At 40.8% G+C, this 22,818-nt stretch overlaps 1 protein-coding gene across 1 annotated transcript in view; it reads right to left on the reverse strand.

The window, feature by feature from the left end:
* The window catches only part of gas7b (growth arrest-specific 7b), a 77,017-nt gene that overhangs the window by 16,357 nt on the left and 37,842 nt on the right, over nucleotides 1–22,818 (reverse strand). Inside the window, exons 3-8 of the mRNA XM_061222932.1 lie at nucleotides 18,596–18,673; nucleotides 14,814–14,893; nucleotides 13,594–13,647; nucleotides 2,465–2,554; nucleotides 1,705–1,820; nucleotides 330–404 (exon numbers count right to left, since the gene is read on the reverse strand). Coding sequence (XP_061078916.1) covers nucleotides 330–404; nucleotides 1,705–1,820; nucleotides 2,465–2,554; nucleotides 13,594–13,647; nucleotides 14,814–14,893; nucleotides 18,596–18,673 — 493 coding nt within the window. The remainder of the gene's footprint in view (nucleotides 1–329; nucleotides 405–1,704; nucleotides 1,821–2,464; nucleotides 2,555–13,593; nucleotides 13,648–14,813; nucleotides 14,894–18,595; nucleotides 18,674–22,818) is intronic.

A 22,818-nucleotide genomic window follows, 5' to 3' on the forward strand; every position in this document is an offset into this window, starting at 1 on the left:
TGATTTATGCATGAGTTCAAAGGAAATAAAAATTATAGCTCATGTGCACTGCCTACAGGGCCTTGTCACTGGAAATAATGACGCACAAGAGAATCAGAATCTTTCACGTCACAGATGTCCGCTGTTATAATATAATGAAGTAACATGGAATGGAATGTCACAATATATCCTTCAAGGAGCCTTCAAATGTTAGATTTCTTTCAAAAAACAGCTAAACTTCGGTCCACGATAAATCATTAATTATTTTACAATCAATACTTCATCAAACTATATGTTTTACCCAGCTTCATATTGAATCTATGCAAATGAGAGACGATGAATGAACTCACCCTTCTTCCTGTGCAGCTAGGGGAATCTGTGAAAGCTTTGAAAGGTTCTTTGCATATTCCTCTTCAATTTTTATTCTGTGAAAGACAGAAATGGTTATTAAGACTTGGAGAATGAGCAAATGAGGCAGTGCAGTACAATTTCTTGTGCTATTAAGTGTGTATGTACTCTGTAATGTCATTCTGGATACTTGTAAACAAAGTCTAATCAAGAAACTAGAAACATGCTTAAAGTAAATTCCTGCAATTCTAGTAATTAGCAGTGAGGAAGGCAAGTGGGGAGAAAAAATAATGCTTTTTATAGTCTAACAACCATTTGTGAGTTACTTCCTTTCATCACAGTTAATGTAATTTTGCATCTAACATCCATTTGGCAGTTCAGCAGAACTGGATAGTTGAATGCTGGGAAATACAGTTAATGATTAGTGATACCAAGCTGTACAACCATCACTGCTACAGGGGCTAATCACCCAGTGGTGTTACTCCTAGCTGAAAAGTAGGCGTATATCAACAGAAATGTTCTTTCCACTGGCATTACCTCATAATGCCACATATTATTCACATTTCTGACATCTACGGGACTTTCCTAAACAGCCTTGTGCAACACAAATGTGCATGAGCCAGGCAAATACAGGAACATTGCAATTGCATTGCAACTGGTATCTTGGCAACGGTAAAATATTTGAGTAACAGGCCAAAAATATACAACATGGTGCAACAGTAACTCCATGTGGGCTCTTTTCGACAGAATGAAAACTTTCTCGATATATCTATCTGCTGATGTAGGCTTATTCAACTGGAATTATGACAAAAGTACAAGGCAACCTTCCTTGTAAACATGCCTGCCTTTTCAATACTATCACAATGCAACCCATTTCTGTTTTATTTTAGTTTTCAAATGGAATTCAAGTACTAGTGAATTTACATACTTAAAGGTACAATAGGTAAGATTTCCTATCACTGAAAAAGGCTCACTGACATATTGACTCTGCCCGTGTTTTTATAGTCCTTAAATTCAGGTTTCAAAATATAAAGTTGACGGCCCGGCACTCTGAACCAAAACATTGTGCAACAGTACAATAATTAAAGCTCATTGGTTGAATATTTTCCTGCCTTTTGCTGGGATAGGCTCCAGCCCCCCTGCGACCCTGTTCAGGATAAGCGGGTTAAGATAATGGATGGATGGATGGATGGATGGTTGAAAATTGGTTCTAACTGCCGCAGCCAATGGCGTTTCACCATCAGCGCAATTATAGTATAATATGCAGATTAGTCTAATATATTCCACATATGTCTACAAACATGGTGCATCTACTATAGGCATCAAATTAATTCAATCTTAATTCATTATGATTATAGACCCTTTCAATTCAGTCACCTTTCTCGGATGAACTCTGCCATTTCTTTCTGCATTTGTTTACCCTTCAGCTGTTTCTGAAGCAGAACCTCGAAGCCAGACACAGAGGGGTTTCCCTGGGGGTCTTTTTTGTCAGTCTATGGAGGGAAGAGCAAAAAAAAAAAAGAATGTGACAAATGCTAAAAAATTACCTACAGCCGTGATGGAACTTCAATTCCTTTGTGAAACATTACACCTTAATCTACTTTGAACGTAAATTCGATAATAGATAGGACTGCATTATTGAACAAAAAAAAAAGTGCAGTTTTAAACACAAGCAAACAAGTTTAACAGCAGCCAAATACAGTGTGTGGCACAAACACAGAGAATGTGTCACCAGCCCACAAAAGCATTTGGTAGAAGGCCCTGAACGCGTGGGCTGCAAATTCACGATACTGTCTCTCTCAGGAGAGATACTGAAGTAACAACATTTCATAATCCAGAGAAAACATCAGATAACGGGGAAACCAAGACTCATGTCACATGTCATTTCAGACATTTACTGTGTAAGACCCAGAGTAGAAACCAGAGATGATCCCTGTTGTACATAAGCACATAATTGGCTGGTATTCACTTTCATTCCAGCAGCAGGTGTATTAAACTGTGAAAGACATTACGTACGTTGTCCCCATCCACATCTCAAAGGTCTGCTGCTCTGAATCAGAAGTGCAGTCATGTTCCTGGGTGTAAATGCCAACACGTGGTCAGGATGTACACTGTTGGGAAACAGCAGGTCTCTTACCCAGAAATAATCGCAGTAGCTCCACTCACTGGGTTTTAAGAGTTGCTGTTCTGGCATATTCATAGGCAGGGGAAAAGTGACACCGTTAATCTGTAGAAAAAATGAAAATAATTAGCTTGCTACTTCAACAACAGGAAATACACATGCAGTCCAGTATGTAACTGTTTGTGTGTGTGTCTGCTCATGGTTGTCTTCTGCATGTCCATCAGTGCTCATAGATATCACATTTGTGTGCGCGTGTGTGTGTGTGTTTGTTTTCATGGCTACCCCCAGAGTGTGTGCGTTTCAGATGTAATTTGGGATCTTGTTTGTGTCTTGCTCTGGATTGGGGTCCTTTGAGGTCACGAGTGTGGCAGGGCTAGCCCACTCTCACCCACCCACACAAGCTAATGTGCTGACAGCGAAAGCGGAAGCCTGGAGCGCCCCTGAGGAAAGAGAACTCCTCTCACGTGTATCCTGCTGTTGACAGACACAGCTGACCACAGCTGGTCACTGGTCCCACCAGCACCAAGTGTAGCTGTGAACAATCCAGCATTACACACGGCTGCTGTACTGCTCAAGCCAACCGCATTACATTACCAGTGTAACGCAGACGACAGCTGACCATACTCCCTCACACTGCAGGGCACCGCCAGCGATGCTCCTGACAGGCAGGGGTCCAGACGTTCCACTGCACCCGTTAAACACAACCGAGCGCAGCGTCACAGCAAACACGCCCCGCGCGCAACAGAGAATGCATGTACTTTTTGGTCCCCCGTGCCGCCCATTACAGTTCAAGGGCTGCAATTATGTAATGCGGACCATCTGTAAGGCCGTTCCTGCCAAACCCAACAGTCCGGCATGTGACCTTTTCGCTCTCTGCGGACCATCCTGGCAGCTCTGCAATGTTTCTCAAAGTCTGTGTGCTGTGAGAATCTTGGAAACCCAAATTCTTAACAGATCTTGTGGGACAAAAGCTCAAATTGCTCTGAAAGGGGAGGGGCTTATGACACAGACTCCTTCGCAATTGGCTGCTGTGTAACGAGTTGCCTGCCAGCTGAGAAAGGAGCGTGACTTAACGCTCAGCGTGAGGCCCAGCCAAACAGAAATCTACAGCTCTCCAGCAGTACCGCACCCCTGGGACATATCACTGAGCAGCATGAGAATAGCTGTAGCTGCCTCTACTTTCTGCTCAGACTAGAAACTAATGTTTCACTTAAACAATTTCACCTTAAGGAGCAACATTTTTTCACTTAGCATCTACCGCATCACTTAAACATATGTTCGGCACAAACTGTAACAGTTTTAAATGCAGAATCTTTCATACTTTCAGCTTTCCTTAATTGACCATATTCACAATGATAGGGCACACATTGAAATTTGTACGTGCAGGATCTTTGAACAAAATATTTCACTCTTATTGTCAAATGACACTGACATCAATGGTCTGTTTGACTTTTTGTACAGCTTTAGAAGTAGGTATATTTTTGTCATAGACAAAAATATGCAGTCTGTAACCTAGGAGTTACTTTTGACCCGACACTCTCTTTCCAGACACAAATTACATTACATTATTGGCATTTGGCAGACGCTCTTATCCAGAGCGACGTACAGTTGATTAGACTAAGCAGGAGACAATCCTCCCCTGGAGCAATGCAGGGTTAAGGGCCCAACGGCTGTGCAGATCTTATTGTGGCTACACCGGGATTAGAACCACCGACCTTGCGTGTCCCAGTCATTTACCTTAACCACTATGCTACAGGCCACCCCTCTATGCTACAGGCCGCCCCTCTATGCTACAGGCCGCCCCTCTATGCTACAGGCCGCCCTAAATTAACTCCATAACCAAAACAGCCTTCTTTCACCTACGCAACATCGCCCGTCTCTGCTCCTGCCTCATTCCACCTGATGCCGAAACCCCAGTTCATGCTTTCATTACCTCACGCTTAAATTACTGCAACTCACTTCACTCAGGTCTCCCAGTCAAAACCCTCAATAAACGTCAGCATATCCCAAACTCAGCTGCCCGGCTACTAACTTATACCAGTAAATCTGCTCATATCACCCCTGTTCTTCACCAGCGACAGTGGCTCACCATATCCACCCACATTCAATTCAAACTTCTCATCACCACATACAAAGCACTAAACAGACTTTAAAAGCCCCTTCCTACCTCACTGAACTCCTTCATCCTTACACACCACCTGGCTCACTTAGATCCCTCTAACAGGCACTGGTCCCTCACACACATCTGTCCACCATGGGAGCTAAGTCATTTAGTGCCAAACTTTGGAACACCTTACCCCAACACCTCCGTGAATGCACCAGTCTCTCCTCCTTCAAAGCCAAACTCAACACATACCTATTCCTCCTGCAGTACCATACTTATACTCTTATTCCCATCACCCTTTTTCCCTGCTTCAACTTCCATCTCTAGTCTTCCGCGGTTTCTGTGATTCCATGTTATTCTATGTTATTTCCTGCATGTGCTTAATTTGACCAGTTTTTTCTTGGTTCTGTGCTCTTAATCTGTGTTTATACACATTTTACCTGTTTTATGTTTTTGTAAAGCAACCTTGGGTCTGAGAAAGACGCTATGTAACATAAATGTATTATTATTATTGTTTAACTCTCAGAGACCTCTGAGGCTCCATGAGAATCTTAGCTTCTAAATCCTTTTTATAGATTGAACATGCGTTAAGAAACGGTGGATCTCAGTAGGTTCAAATCAATAAAATAAACCTACTTTTTCATGCCAGTGGACGTGCATTTGCATTACTTCCAAAGATGGTTCAATAAAAGCTGTTTATAAAAATTCTAGTTTTCCTGTGTGAAAACAAGTCTGGTTCCTGTGAACTACAGGGCCTATGCACTAGTTCTGCTTCCAATTAAAGAACCATTAGACCCTGTGCTTCACTGAAAATGTACAATAGAAATGATGCAACAGGCAATTCTGGCAAGCTTACTGAGGGAAAAAGTATGAAGTATGTGTTTTAGAATTGAGGCAATACAAAACAATGTAACTATGAGAGCTGTTTAGAATCCAAATCAATAGCAGTCCCACCGATATTTTTTCCTAATTCATGCAGTCAGGTCTATATTCACCAATGTTAGGCCTAACATATATTTTATACTACGGAGAGTGATATTTAAATATTATCCTGCAACCAACTCAAAAGACCTCTGTTCAGACTACGCCTTTGTTCCAAGATCCCAATCATATGATTTATCTAAATGCTCCCACCTTAAATGCCCTCACCACAAGGATTTCCTGATGCAATTTAGCAGAAATTCTAAACTTGATTATTATGTGATATAATTATTGCTCTCATAACTTGGTGCTTTTATAGAATATGACAATGATTGGCTTCAAAAATTAATGTAAATTATAGCTTTCAATAATGAGCGTATTTTTGTGTCAAGGTACACCTGCAGTTTTACTATAATGAGGATTATTATATATGATTATGCACCATGACTTAACTTAACTTGACTTAAGTAACTCCAAAGTACACAACATACATATGCACGTGAAATAACCAATGGATATCAAAATATTTACTTCACTTCTTGTAACAGAAGAGTCCCACCCAAGGCACACGTCAGACGTAAACAAAACATAATTGTTTGTTATTCAAATACTTTTCTACACTTTACTGAGCTTGTCTGGTGTATTGGAACCTATGACACACTCTCAAAAGGTGCAAATGTCTGCTTTCTGGTCCTCTTGGTTGGCTCACTTGCACCAGGCAAGATTGATCGAACACAGAAAAGTATTTGAATACAAAACAATAATGTATTTCACCCATGTCTGGCCTATGTTATGCCAAAGAGCATGGAACACTTAAGATTTGTACTCAAGTTCTCCTTGAGCATTTCCATAGAATTGTGTTGTAATGCATCAGCTTGGCCACGTAACACTGTGCAAGCGATTAATAGTTCTCCATTACCAGAATGGCTGCTGTGACAACAAACCTGACTGCAGCTGTCAGAGTGAAAATACAGCCTTTTAATAGTGCACGTAGCCTGAGCACTGCTACAATAAATCACGTTTGCCATCAATACAAAACAGCAAAAACAGCAGAGACATATTTTTATGAACTTTATACAAATATTGTTTTCATGTATAAATGCAGTAAACCACAACGATTTTCATATTCTTTGAGAGATTCCAACCTCCAGTGGCTGCATTCATAGCTGAACTTCATGGTGAACTTTAGTTGCCACAGGCTTTGCAGTAAATGCCTAGACTATAAAGAAACACAAGCCATGAGGCTAAGTCAATAAAAAGGAGCCCTGTCATATTGTGCAGTAACCCATCATCCATGATCGATCCATATCCAGCAATATTCTCCAGGAAGGCAATACACTTAATCTACTTTACCGCGTGTAACAAAGACGGTTCATTCTTAATACCGATCCTAATCTCATCCACATCAGTTTACAAATAAATGATACCTCATACTTATTACAACAGATGATATATCTTACTTATTACACTGCACTGTTGTTCTAAACCCCCCTGGCTTTGGTGCACTATGTCATAAGAACCCGTTAGTTAAGCATTCACAGCTTTTGCTCAGCTTCAGTTTGCCCGTTTAATTGGCATTGCAGCTCCTATTTATAAGCGCAGCGGAGTCACACCCCAGTCAGGTGTCAAGTTTGGCCTCCATAGTGTCGCAGTCATTATCACGCTCTCCCATTCTTCAGCTCATTTACAGCTCCCTGCCAGCTCTATTCTGCTCCTCTCTCAGGGAACACAAACACAAACACACAATGAATGGATGGATGAAGGGGATACATTGTGAAATGAAACTATGCAGTATTGTATTACCCCCCCCCCCCCCCCACAGTCTGTTTAAAAGTATTTGGTGTCTAATTTTAATTAGTATTGAGGGTTATTAGAACTTGACTTCAGATTTTTACGTAAATTAACTTTTTTAAAAGCAAGGTCTATAAATCCATGTACAATTGATGACATCACTTGAAATTGCGTAATATGCTGGCCCTCCTTGGATTATGTGCATGTGTCAGTGTGTCAGTGTGTGCGTGTGTGTGTTGGGGGGGGCAGAAAAGACACAACTACCTTCACACAAATTGTTTTATTTTATGAGCATATCAATGCTATCACCACAAAACTGGCTGTAAGAAGAAATCATTTTGGTTGTAATTTGGTGAGGTGTAACTGCTTTTTACTAGTTACAAGAGCTATCCCAACAATGCACGCAAATAGCATAGTGCAAGCATGCAACACTCAACCAATGATGAAATCACAAGCAACCTGCAATAATATTATATAAATAAATAAATAATATTTGATCAACAAAGGATTCATTTCTTGGATGGTATCACTGTGATATATATACAACAACTACACAATATTGACTGAGATCAGAAAACGCATTAGCAAGCAGAAGTCAGAATTAAATATGACACATAATCACAGTGCCAACTCACAAATCAATAAACTTACTATGGTAAATAAAACTAGAAAAGACAACAGCTGCTGTGATTCACACATTTACCTCATGTACACTATCTACCTTAAAAAATGAAGCCTTTGTGGGAAGAAAACATTTCATATTTTTACTTCCCATACCTCTGCATTTCCTTTGCTCTTTTCCTGCCTGTACCTCTCTTCTGTTGGGACTGACACTGTGCTAGGAACACCTCTGCACGACAGAAAAACTATGGAATGATTTCACACTTTTAAAACATTATCACATTTTTTTGTGTCTCACTGCCACATATTCATGCCGAAAAAATCTAGAGCGCTATGGAGTGTCTCATCTGCGAGTGTGTGCAAGTCTGCACCCTCCCAAAGGTCTCCACTCTAAGGGAATGGGCCTAAAATGGTCCTAAAATGGTGTACTACAGAGAGAGATTACAGGGTTCGCAAGCTAACCTAAGTGCTAACCCTGGATTTTCCGTATTGCGAAGCGAGATTATGGGGTTCGCAAGCTAACCGAAGCGCTAACCCTGGGTTTTACTTACTACAAAACTGAGTTACTTTAAATCGGCATAAATCGCCAGGGGAACATATGCTGCAAGGCTAGCCTGGTCCCCGGGAAAGTTATGCTCAGGTGATCAACTTGAAACATATAAAGGCATCGCTCTTTGACCAATCAACTCCTTGGAAAGGGGCTTCTGTCCAGGACGTTCCCATAGAGTTTAGGGGTGTTTTGACTTAGCAGAGATCAAATTAATTTGCTGGCTTTCTCCATGGTTACACTATGCAAAGATATAGGCTAGATTGGCAATAGAGAATACAGTAGCTGTCATATTGCAAGCTTCTTGAACCCTGCGCCTCAATATCCACTTCCCTTTATTATGAGATGGGCTACAATTCTTGAGTTTAGGAATGAACTTTGGTGTGAGTTTAATAATACACTTTGTAGCAGCAGACATATTTTAAATAGCCTATCTTGTATCAAGTTTAAGTTCTAGGAGGTCTAGAATGTGTAGAATGTGTAGTTTCCGCGGCAGAAATAAACTATTGGACAATTTGTGAGATTGTAGAATTATTCATTAAGCATGGCATGATAGCCTAAATAAGGTTTAACTAACAAATTTACATTAGCCTATTAGCAATTTTTTGGCACGCTTGTCACTGGCTTTGTTGGCAGAATTAGGGTTACTTTTTGTTATTTGCCTATGAGTATTTTATTTTCTTCATATCCATCCATTATATTTGTTCATATCAGCATTCTGTCAGGTGAGAAATATGCCACTCGTGTAGCCTATGGCTATGCTGCCACTTTTACAGCAATGGGCACAGCTCTAGGTTAACAATGCCTGTGTCCACTTAGCAAGTTGGTAACCATCTTTATAGCACCGGTGAAGCCTGACTGCGGTTGTTTGGTTTTGTGAAGTCAGGTTACGCAAAGAAACCCTGGGTATGTTAGGCTCCCCTCGTAGTGCACCCCCAAATGTCTCTGTACACGCATTCAAATACCCAGACACATACATGAACACACACACACCCCTGTCACTTTGTTCATTTTCTGCTCCAGTGCACCCATATTGATAGTCATGACAGTATTATTTCCTCAACATATATCACTTCCATTGCAACTCTCCATAAAACATTGAACACCATGGAGAAGGTGAACATTTATATGTAGGATTTATTTTGTGAATTTCAAAAAAGGAATTTTTTTCTGTGCATCATTTAGCCTGTTACCCCAGCAACAGTTTAAAATGGACAAAATCAACAGTGATCTAATAAGAGAATAAACAAATACACTGATTTGCATCCTGACTCATCTTTAGAAGGCTCATATGCATACTCAGGGGTCTGGACTATCAGTACATTATTTTGAGAAATATTTATATTAACGCTTTTTTTCTCGGTTTTTCTGGGGTTATCCTTGGAAATGTGATACATTTTCTTGTTGATCTAAACATTGAATTTTCAAGGACAAATGCCAAATCACATAAGAAATAAGACAGTCATATTGGTTTATCAAAGGTAATTCCCTAATTTGTATAGCATAAATTGTGTAGAATTCTGGCTATTAAAAATAAAATTTAACCTCAGCTTTCTGCAGCATCTGACATGTAAGCATGTGCTTTCTGTTTTTTCTCACAGCAATGAGGAATGTAGCATTAGCTTTTCAACATAGAAACTGACACTCAACTCTATTTACATGAGGTATGAAAGTTAGACATAGCATACATTGTGAGGACACCAGTTCATTTCAAGGAAAGGACTGACTCGGTTTAGATCCAGTGTGTACTGACTTAAAGCAAAAAACAAAAAACAGGACAGGGAAAGGATTGAAAGGGCACTGTATCCAAAGTATGCAGGCTAAAGCGATGATAGTTTAGTCATTTAGTGGATGCATTTAGTAACTTGTAAAAGCGCATTTCACACAGTGAGAAACAGCAATGGTAGGTGGAGGTCAGGGGCTTGAGCAGGTACTGCGCTGTTGACAGGGGAAGCACTTACAAATGCAAACAAACAAGCAAGCTGACCGGGAGACGAGTGAATAAATAAATTAGACAAACACAATTTGAGAGTGGCCCTTCCCTTTCCGCCCGGTGTTTACCAAACTGCTGATGACCCCCCCCCCCCCCCCCCTCCTTCTTACTGACTAGATCAGCAATGGAACTCTCCAGTGCTGCTGAGAACACATGCCACTCTGCTACTGTTGCTAGGGAACAAATGACTCTTACCCTGTCCTTATTATTATAAAGATACTTTATGTTTTTTTTAAATGAAACCACACTGTAAAGGTATGAACAGGGCTTTAAATACTTCTGCTTGCAGGTAAATTCAGGTTGAATTATTTATTGTATGTGGTCGCTTTCTAAAGAAAACAACATTCACATTACCATACTAAGCACCTACCCAAAGAAAACAATCTCAGCTTAATAATAGAATGTTTTTAATTCTGTTTTTAGTCTCTGCTACTGTATATTGTCCAAACAGTAAATTCTCTGTATTAAGAAATAAAAAATATAAATAAACAGGGTCGAAAAGTTGATAATTCGTCTTTTTAAAGGTTAAAAATGCAATTTAGGAGTGGAGACATTCCCCCACTTCACTGAGAATTTCACAATGTCTCATTAATGGAAGTTAATCCTCTCGGTATGGGAAGCGGTGAGACAGTGTGCTTAGAGCTGAGCAGTCTGCCAAATTTACTTCACAGAGACTTACAGGAGGGCTACAGCTTTGATATGACAAAGAAATCTGGACTCTGGTTACACATTACCTTTAATTAACATCGCAAGCAACAACAAACAATGTTGCCAATTATTCTTTGTGCACCAGAACAAAGGCTTATCTTAACAAAGCCTTGACAAAAAGAAAACATTTTTCGTAATGATTGCTAAAGCATTCACATAGGACCAGGGTCTTATGTAAGCCCTTCAGACTAACTTCATATCTAATTCCTCAAGCATCCACAACAGGGTCACAGGGTCAGACATTTGGCTTGGGTCCTACAATGGTCTTGTGAAGTATGGATTACATTTGAAGAAGGTGGAGGAGGGTCATGTACAGTAAGATTCAGTACAGCAGAACTGATTCACAAATGATGGCAATGGAGAAGATCACAATTATACTGATTCAAGGGTTTTGCTATTACCAATAAAGCAGTCAACCAAATATTATTTCTGGCACATACTTTATTACAATGTCATTTTTATAATGAGATAATGTGACAGGACTTTTGTGACCATTTGCCAGCACAGCAGTAACTAGGCATGACTGAGAAACAGATGAGGCGAATTTTGGATTGAGCAGAGGGCAAGGGTCCAGTTAAACATGAGATGTACTCTCTCACAGAGAGTTCCTGTTCTGCTTCACACAGGAGTGTGTGACAACTACATGACATAATATAGTCGTCACCGTGGAATACTGTTATAACACACAAAAGAGGTGTATTGCCAAGTAGACATGCATTTATTCTGTTCTGCTTATTCTTATTATTTAGTTTGGAACTTGGGAACTATAATAAAAATATGCGTGTATCATAGGCTACAAGGCAGCAAGACGTGTTGGTGTTGCTGATGCCTTTCTAGATAAATGATTTCATCTGCACTAAATTGCAACAATAAAATGTCATTTTGGGAGAACTACAAGCCTACAGTCCTATGCGAGCGCAAGAACATCTTACATTTTGCTCAGTCTTCGGTCCACCCGAGGATTTTATTTTCACTGTAAAAGTATACGTTCACTGAAATAGCCTGAATAAAAAACAAATGACTGGATGGGAAAAAGGGTTCCTCTATACGTTTCCCTGTAACGCTGCGATCAATCTTGCCACAGACCGAGGATATGGCCAGCTCCGCAGCCCCACAGAATGGATGGTGGATGATTTGGCCTTGAAAGCGCTGATTTGGAGCTCAGATTACGCCACTGCCGCTCCAGGTTCACAGGCTCCTTGGGGGAAGGGAGGAGCGGAGCCCTTTCTGAAGCACATAAGTAGAAGGAGAGGGCTGGGGGTAGGAGACTGTGTCTATAGCCTCCACTGCCAGTCCTGCTCTCTCAGCTCTGTTCTCATTCCAGTGAGCAGCAGCACAATGAGAACAAATACTCCTCATTACCGCTCTGTTACATGACCAGTCCCACCATCCACTTGAATAAAGGGAGCTAATCTGTTTTTTAAGTGTATCATAACATCTAAGTCATTTATCTTTGCAGCCAGCAGCAAATACAAATAGAATCCATGACTGCACATAAATATACGCACAAACAAGGTATCTGCCACAAACCATTGTGTACTGTATGCAAAGTGCTCACGTGACAACCACCCCCACATTCACCCCTCAAGAAACCCCTCTGAAAATACATAAGATTAGCACCACTCGTGCCCTTCCTGACAATGAACGATTTCCAGTCAAGCTCAATGTTTACATCGCAAGCATCTGAATTTCTTATTCTTTTTAGCGCGCCTCTCATTTCAACTCCCATTAATCAATAGTATCGCCTCTGTCACCATGGAAACTGGGCATGCTGCATCTCCGCTCACCCCAATCCCCTACATCCACAATTTCGCTGTAGTCAAAAAGCCACACTGACAGCTGCTACCGAGGCAAGGACTACAACGAAAAATCACAATTCAGAAACAAGACTCCTCCGACTGTCTTCAGCACAGCCTAGATTCATTTAAAAGAGATATTCAACCCTTTCTTCCTCCCTAATAATCACATTAGGAACCAATGAGATGCACAATAAATCATTACAACCATTACAGACTTATAAATGTCAACCCATAATAAGCTGATGAGTAAATGTGTACAGCTGAATTATTAGATTCAGCTCTTATGTAATATCCTGTTTAAAAAAAAAAAAATATATATATATATTATTCAGCGACGTTGTTGCCCTGTGTTTCCAAGTGCAGTGTGCACCACTGATGCCCATACAAGTGAAACATGGAGGCAAGTTACAAGGAAGAGGACAATCAGCTTACAAATTGACAACAGTCCTCTTTGCTTGTAACTTAGAAAGCACTTTCGGACACTGTACACTGAACACAACCGCAGTCATTATATCAATATCATTATTCAAGAGAGACTGATAATGGCTCACACATTTGCCATACAAAAATTCACTTTTGTGTTCTAATAGTCCTGAAACATTGTAGCAGAGAGCCTGTCAGTCTGGAGTGACATGTTCACTGTTGTTTTTTGGTACTCACGGTGATTGTGGTTTCCCTGGTCTGTTTCCTGGTGGGAGAAGTGGACCCAGGGCTCTGTGAGGAGAGACAAGAGGCATCATCAAAGCTACCCTCCGTGTCAGACATTGTAGGGCTTTTCAGTTCCTTTTTTTTTTCAGGCGGTTTTCGCAGCGAGGAGCTTTTGCTTTTTGGCGGTCTGGTCGGTGCTGTTGCCGTGGCGAACGGGGCTCTGCTCTCGGCGACGGCGCGGTGCGTTCTCGTGAAGTCGGCTGTGTTAAGCTGTCACCCGAGTCCTGAGGTAATCAGCGGTGAGAGAGAGTGGCAGCACAGCCTTCCACATCCCCCCTCGTCCGTGCTATGCCCACTGGAGCAGCACACGGACTGTGTGGGGGGATAGTGGGATTTATTTATCCCGCCTTCACCGCACCTCCTCTCCCGCTAAAAAGGAAAAAAAAAAAAACAACAAAAAGGAAGGGAGGCAGGAGGGAGAAGAGGAAGCTGGGATGGGGTTTTGTGTATATAGCGGGACAATGATTAGTCAGAAAGCTAATTACGATCAGGGGCACACACAGCAGCTGGAAGAGATTGTCTTATTTTCAGAAAAAGGATGACAAATGGATTGAAGAGAGCTCCCATGCTCCTCTTGGGGGATGTGTATTGTTTGCCATGCAGAGAGGAGTTTGTGCGCATGCCTGCATCATTGTAATTATTGGCCACCTTTAATGATAGCTTTGCTGTACATTAGATCTGTAGTGTGAAGCTGCTTCAGATGAGGACCTAATGTCAATACTGCAGGTCCCAAGCTTTCCTCCTCAGCCCAAGAGCCTGCAACCGCTCGTTACGGCTCAAATATATGAGTGCGACTTACATAACACAGAGGCGGATACTGCTTGCGGAACGATGGTGCGGTCACCCAGAAAGCAACGCTTCAAAATGCTACTCATACCCTTGAAAAGGTTGGAATAAAAAAATGAAAAAAACACATTGATTGATGGTAGCCCATCAGTGAGGTCTTCAGCTACACAGGAGATCTCACATTATCATGCACACTGCCCCCAGTGGGAGTTCTACTGGTGCGTAAAAAGCTGCAGCCCGCAGAAATGAAACATCAGAGGGAACGCGCTGGCGTTCCGCGGAGCTGGACGGCGGGATTGGCAGGGATTCGGAGAGGAGGGAGATGAAAGGGAGTGAGACACAGTGAACTCTGTCTTCCTGCAGTGGCAGTGCTGTCTCTCGCCTACCTGCTGGTCGCCGCTGGGCTTTCGCATGTGGGTCAGGTCCAGCTGGTGCAGGGGGCTTCCAGAACCGTGGAATCCATTCACTGCAATGGACAGGAACAGAGGAAGGGATGGGATCACAGGATAAAAGTTCATAAAATAAGCCATTATATATATATATATATATATATATATATATATATATATATAAATACATTTTGATGGTTACAAATCAAAAGAAGGTGTATTTGCAGGAGTGTTTAAATATTAATAAAAGCCTGTTATTCCCATGTCATTCTTGCAAATAACTACACAAACCAATAGTTTATCATTTACAGCAGTTTGCCAACTGTGTATAACACAGACACTGGTTTCAAACTGTAATGTGTCTGCATTCATTCCATTGCACTTCTGCAACCCAGTTCTGGCTGCCCTTCCGACAAATCCTATACAGCCAAGTCGCAAATTGGCTGGCCTTCTCACTACCATCCAGTTCCAGTGCTATCTTGCTTCTCATCAGATTCTAATGGGAACTATTTCTACCATTTCTACTTTCTTTCAAAAACACAGGCTGGCATAGGGTGCACTGGAGCATACTATGCTCACATGTCTACAAATGCTAATCTTGATACACCCCAACTAGATAAGTTTGTGTTTTATAGGTCTGAACATGTTTAAGTTTTGTCCAATTAAAACCGCTGATATCCAAGTCAAACCCAAAACAAACATCTTCCTGGATTGCAATCTGCCATTGTATTTCAGTTACTTGCTTTTCTCTGACTTTTTGCCATAGTTACGGTAAAAGAAAGGCAGAGGTCCTAGCCTGAAGAAAATGTGTTTTCATTGAATGATTCACAACGGTTTGCAACTGATTGGTTAGTAGTAAACATAACTGCCTTTTGGTGCAGACCATGTATGTTTTGAGTTGCATATTACAATGTAACGTAATTTCATTATCTAAAATGCTTCTCAGTCGTTACTCCAACACCATGCCACGAGCTGGTACTAGGCTGAGCTGAATTTATACTGTATTTTTTGCTCATGGATGGGGATCACACCTTTAATGTGAAACTGGATTATCGATACTGGTCAGAGAAGCTCGTCCTTGGGCTCTTCTTTCTCCATAAAGCCGATACAAAACATAGATAATAGCATTCCTAGACACAAGTAATTTCGTAAAAGTATTCAATAGAGAAGCGGACAACAATGACAATTCCTCCAGTGAAATTTGAAGTAAACAATGGACATTCTATCTAGAGTCCATTTTTAGAATTGTATTATTATGCATTTGGTTTGCAGGACCCAAATGCTACAATGACCATGTTTATTGTAGTATATGGAGTTTTTACTAAATGAGAAACTATTGTCGCCAAAGCAATGACATCTTAAAATAGGCAATAGAGATAGAACCACAAGTTTATCTCTTTAAAACAGTATATCGTGTTACGATAGTGATTGAAAATTGCACCGTTAAAAAAGGAATCAATGCAAAAAAAAACCCACACCAGCCCAGCCCTGGTGAGACTTAAGGGGTTAAGGTATAACATTGACTAAAACATTATGAGGACAAGTTGTACAGAGTTAGCCTGTTTAAATGTAACAATTTTAAGAAGCTGAATTTTGCATTTTTATTCAGTTTATTTAAATGCAATAACGTATTATTCTTTTTTTGATGAAAGTCTTGGGCATTTTGATCTACTAGTTTGATCCAACTAAGCAGTTTGTGCAATGTCTGAAAAGCATAAATGCACTTAATTGTTGGTGCACAGTAAACTCCATACACAGTAGGTTGTACGGTATCCATACACTGTAATTAGAATTAATACATTCAAACTAGAATACCATTTTTTTGTCATTTGGACAAACATCACATTACTTTGCAACCTGGGAAGAAAATCTTTCAAAAAATGTTGATTGAAGTTATTCTGCAGGATTTGACCTTGATAAATTCAATTTGATATATATTTGATTAATTCAAATGCATCATGCAATACTTTGCAATTCCGGAAATCCATGCAATTCTATTCATTTCTCTTCAGGCAATATTACTTTTTTGATTCACTGAAAGAATTATCCGGAATGCTTTTGATATATTTCTTTCACCCAGACAGCAAAAAAACCTGTCTTTCCAAATTTTATTTTATATTCACCTCTACTGACAATATTATTACAATGGTGTGACTGCTTGACAAGAAAATGCCAATTAGTTGCAGTTTAATAATAATGACTACAGCATAAAGATCAGGTGTAAAACACATTTTACATTGTTCTTTCACAGTACACATTTTTTCTTTCATGCAACAGCCAGTTTTGTAAAACTAAAATCTGCGGTTTAAAGTCTACTGCCTACTGGACTGGACATATATAACACACACCAGGAACACACACACCTGATTTAATCAAGGGCATTGTTGGTGGTTTGATCGGTTCGGTCGTTAAATCAGGTGTGTGATTCCCTGGTTACAACAAAAACTTTCTGGCAAGTGAGTCCCGAGGACTGGAGTTGAGAAACACTGGTATACAGTACAGTAAATAGCTACTGTAAGGCTTGGTAATGTTTGCACTATAGAAGCCCTCTTGTACATTCAGTGGGCCTCTTTACCGATAAAGATATTTACTGTAGCAGCCTGACCTCATAGGTATTAAATCCCCCTGAATTTTTCAGAAATTATTTATCCACAGGCTAGATCAAAAATAATATCAACAATATGGCTTTCATCCTTCACCACCCTCAAGGCATACAAAGCAAAGAACATTAATGAGTAATACGGGGAAATTTCCATAAACAGACTCATTATTTTCATCTAATGATATGGTGATTCCTGAAGGGATGTGTGTGTTGACATTATTTGTTTTATTAAGGCTGTGGATGATGAATCGGACTGCATAGTATTATAACACTACTGTAAAATTATATTATTGTTTCAGACTGTAAGACTGTCAATGTGCTCTTTTTATTTTTTCATATTCCAAATGTCTCAATTAAGATGGATGCTGAAACTGAAGAAGATAGGCTGATGCGCATATTGTTTCAGAACAAGCACAACATTCTACTGGGGGGGGGGGGGGGTCCAATTGTACACCGTTCAGGGACTCAAAGGGGTGCCTCTTTAAATCAAGGGATGCTGGCAAATTATTCAGCAGCACAAGACAAGTGAAATGGAGCAAGGAAAATCTGAAAAATATTAGGACAATTTTCACTGTGCAATTATATCACTAAGCACAACAGTCTGGAAGACGTTTTGGTTGTTTTCTTTCTGAAAGGATTCACTCAGAAACAAGTATGTGCCGTGTCCCAAACCATGGACAAAATTAACTACAGGAAGTCTATAATCACAAGCCTCTGTGGAATTCTTTGCTACTGCTATCATGGAGGAAGAGACCGTCGTGAGGCAGTGAGGAATTTTTGGGTTGGGCTTTTGTAGACCACAGTGAGAGCCTCAGACAGTCGCAGAAAAGGATGTGCCAGGATTCCACTTCCTGACAGACTCGATCGTCGCTCCTGCTCTCCACCTCCATGAGCCTATTCCAAGAGCAGCAGGAAGGACATCTGGAATGCTGAAGGGTAAGAGTTTAACCTGTGCTTGACACCATGTGGTGAAGATAACACTTCCCCTCTTCACGCACCAGCAATAAAGGAAAGCAAATAAAGCAGATGATGTTCTTCGCCATAATGAATAACTCCCTCCACACGTAAATGGACACGCCCTGATAAAAAGAGACTGATAGTAAACGATTGCGTTTGAGAATGCAGTGGGGGCAGTGATAGTGTCATTCTCTAAAGGGGAAAACAAGCTGCCCGCTACCTGTGGGTGTGGAGTTCTTTTGTCTCAGTGGGGTCTTCGGTGTCCCGGGGGCACTGGATGGCCGTTCCCACGTAGTTTCTGTGATAAGAACGTGAAAAGAAAGAATGCGGTGAGACAGGTACGCTATCTGCCAGTCCATTTAACAGTGTGACTCAGGTGGCACTACTTCAACATTTACATTTTACATTTTAGTCATTTGGCAGACGCTTTTAATCCAAAGCGACTTACAAGTGCATAGGTTCTACCATAAGTCAGAGCATCACATCCAGAAACTAGCAAAATACACAGGAAATGCTGTTCTAAACATAGTTGTCAGCAGAAGTTTTTTTTTTTTTTTTTTGGGGGGGGGGGGGGGGGGGGTTAGACAAGGATAGGGATATCAGAAAGGAGGGGCAGGGGAAATCAGGAGGGAGGACTAAGGTAGAGTTTGAAAAGGTGGGTTTTGAGTCTGCGTCGAAATAGGGGGAGGGATTCTGCTGTTCTGACAGTGGTAGGCAGGTCATTCCACCACTGAGGAACCAGAACGGAAAACAGGCGTGAACGTGCAGCTCGACCGCCAGGTGCACGTAGAGAGGGAACCGTAAGGCGACCAGAGCTGGCAGACCGGAGTGGTCTAGCTGGGGAGTAGGGAGTGATCAGGGATTGTATGTAAGGTGGGGCAGTCCCCTTAGCAGCCTGAAATGCCAACACTAGGGCCTTGAAGTTTCTGTGATAAGAACGTGAAAAGAAAGAATGCGGTGAGACAGGTACGCTATCTGCCAGTCCATTTAACAGTGTGACTCAGGTGGCACTACTTCAACAACGTATATTTAGCAGGGAATCGGAACACATGCTGTGTGAGCCAACAGTAGCACCTACCCTGTTATGCCAGGACACTCACACACACAACCGTAAAATCAAAATCCCGGTTTCACTTAAAGTACACAAAGAAGCAAAAGAAAGGATGACAGTGGTGCTTCTGATACTGGGCAGGCCATAATAGATTGCTGTAACAAGATTCCATTTCACTTGCTGCTCTGCCAACTCCAATATCCAAAATCACTGGAATTATAGGTACAATTTACCACTGTCTTCAAAGACGAAGATTGCAGCCCTGAAATATGAGTGATTCTGTTTTAGTCGAGAAACTCGGCTCACACTCGGCCTATATGCTGGAGGCAGCTCTGCCAAATGACAGGGATGGGGAAGAGATCTGGCAGCATCTTTCAGGAACTGGAAGGCCCTCAGACTTGCTCTAATGCGGTATGATCAGAAGCACTTCGTTAAGAAGCACTCCCACTTCGAGCCTGTCACAACAGAATTACCACTAAGAGAGCAACATAATTGGAAAAGGAGCCATTATAAAATGTGTGTTTTAACTCATGAAATGACTGTGTGTGTGTGTGTGTGTGTGTGTGTGTGTGTGTGCATGGCTGTCTGTTTGCCAGTAAGTCCACCAGTGTAAGAGGCAACTAGACACTCCCTGAGAACTTAATTTGGTAGACCTGTACACCAGCTTGTTAATGCAAATATTTAATCAGCCAATCATGTGGCAGCAACTAAATGCATGAAAGCATGCAGACATGGTCAAGAAGTTCAGTTGATTTTCTGACCAATTGTCAGAATTGGAAAGAAATATGATCCAAGTGACCGTGGAATGATTGTTGGAGCCAGACAGGCTGGTTTGAGTATAGTTCTGCCAGGGCCAGACTGGTCAAAGCTGACAGGAAGGTGACAGTAACGCAAATAACCACACATTACAACAGTGGTATGCAGAAGAGCATCTCGGAACACACAACAAGTCGAACCTCCAAGTGGATATGCTACAGCAGCAGAAGACCAATAAGTCTGAACGATAAGTCGAATAAATAGCTAATAAAGTGCTCAGTGAGTGTATAGACAGTGATCTTTATTAGTTGGTTGTATATTGGCAGTGAAGGTGCAGATTTTTCCTTGAATAACGTACACATAAACAGGGCTCCACTGAGTAGGCCTGAACCACTCATTGCACCCCTGATCTCAGTATAATAGAGGTCTTTGTGAACTGACTCGAGAGAAAGGAAACTGATGGGCAGCTATTTGATTCACTAGCCTTGAGCTCCATCTCCCTTCACGCCTCTTTGTGCTGGGAGAAGAAAACGGGCAGGGTTTCAACATGGTCCTCTTTATTGTGTGCTTTCTTTCAAAGGATGCTCTTTTAAAACATGTTGTAACTCATTAACATTGAGCGTGCAGGGAATATACAGTGCAAATTAGATTAAAGTGGCAAGTTTATCAAAAAAACATTGCCTGGTCAAGGAATGTTAACTCATATCCCCCAAAAAATAAAGATGATAACAGTGTTAGTCAGAAGCCGGATTTGTGCAGTTCATTTTGTCGAGTATCTATTGCCTATTTTTGTATGTTCTGCTAATTTGGAATACACAGTTGTCAATGTAAGCCCATCTCATGCCTATGACATGGCTTTATGACATCCACGGACATTTTGGGAAGTGCAGATGAACACCAACTCCTGAGGCAGCAGATGGGCCTGGCACAGTCAAGAGTTGATACCAGACTGAGGGGCCATTAGCTGAGCAGTCTGGTATCTTAACAGGGTGAGCCACTCAGCATCCCCAGTTTAGCCTCTTATATAATAATAACATTTTGCGTTGTAAACTAACAGTCATTTGCAACATCTCTACCAATGAGAGGCATGATTGTATACAGTATTGTGACTTTTTCCATCTAATTTATGCTTGGAAAAACATATCAGAAGTTTCTCAGTACAAGAAAAAAGCGATATTAAAATAACATTTACTAAGGAATGAAGCATGTTTACAAATCTAACGTCCATGTCTAAGGGCAGCTTACAGTACAGAATATATAACTCCTAACTCTATTTGCCACATGTGCAAGTACACAGCATAAAATATAAGTTTCATATTGAGTGACAGAACACAGAAATGTCCATGAAATGTCTTTTCTCAAGAGTAAACTTATTTAGAAACAAGCAATTATGGAGGGAGTAAAGAGCAAATTAAAATATTCTCTCCGATAAGCAAAGCTAGCACTAAACATAAAGGTGCAGTTCAATTTTTTTAATACCAAAAGAAAAAATGGAAAAAGAAAGTAATATTTTTTGAAAGCTTCACTGTTTCTTTTTCGGATTCCATTTCATATTTCTGTGAAGGCCAGACAGCCTCTTAGTTTTGTTTTTTCTCTTATGACAGGGACATATTTCTGTTGGCAAGTTTTCAGGGAGCAGAGGATGGTGGCCATTTATTTTCTGCAGCATCGTAATCTTTTCCATCTCCTACTCATCAGCGTCTTTTCACTTTTTTACATAAAGGCTTTTCTTGTGACCTAGACCAAATGGTAAACATTGCAATGTGTTCTCAACTGGCAGCTAATAAATAAGAAATAATAATATTTTATATCTGACAACTTCTCTCAGCAACACACCAAGGAAAGGGAGGACATTTTGAACACCTTCATTTTTGAGCAACAATAAATGTGTTACATTGTTAGCACTGGTGAGTTCGGCAATAGCAAATGACCGGATAGATGATGGAAGCCCACCGTAATGGACGGCAGAAGAATACCTTCATACCTTGTGAAGAAAAAAGTCCCTTTCCAACAGTCAAACAGATCAAAAACACTCTCCAGGATGTATTCATAGATGTGTCAAAGAGAAGTACCATAAATAGAAGATGATACACCAGCATAACCTCAGAAGGTACACCAAAAGATTAAAACCACTCATAAGCTTCAATAACAGAACAGCCAGCTTCCAGTTAGGTACAGAATACATACAAGTACACCACAGAACTGTTGGCTCTTATGGGCCGATGAGATGAGTATTAACCTGTACCAAAGTAGCGGAAAGAGGAAAGTATGGACAAAGAAATGGACAAAGACTGCTCATGATACAAAATAAACATAAAATGACACCTCCACACCAACAAACTCTTTGGAAGGATGGCACGAAGACAGCCCTTACTGAGCACAATAAACAAAGTTTGCCTCACCTCATTGGAAATATGACTGGAAGAGAGTGTTATGGTCAGATGACACTAAATTTGAACATTTTGACCATACACACCATGGACATGTTAGGTTGCAAAATGGAATGCATACAAGGAGAAGCACTTCATACCTACTCTCAAATATGGTGGTGGGTCATTGATGTTTTGCTAACAGTGGTCCAGGTGCACTATTTAAGAGCAATGGCACAATGAATTCAGCAAAGTACCAGGAAATCT

This window comes from Conger conger, chromosome 2, assembly GCF_963514075.1.
Source record: "Conger conger chromosome 2, fConCon1.1, whole genome shotgun sequence".
Taxonomy (NCBI): domain Eukaryota; kingdom Metazoa; phylum Chordata; class Actinopteri; order Anguilliformes; family Congridae; genus Conger; species Conger conger.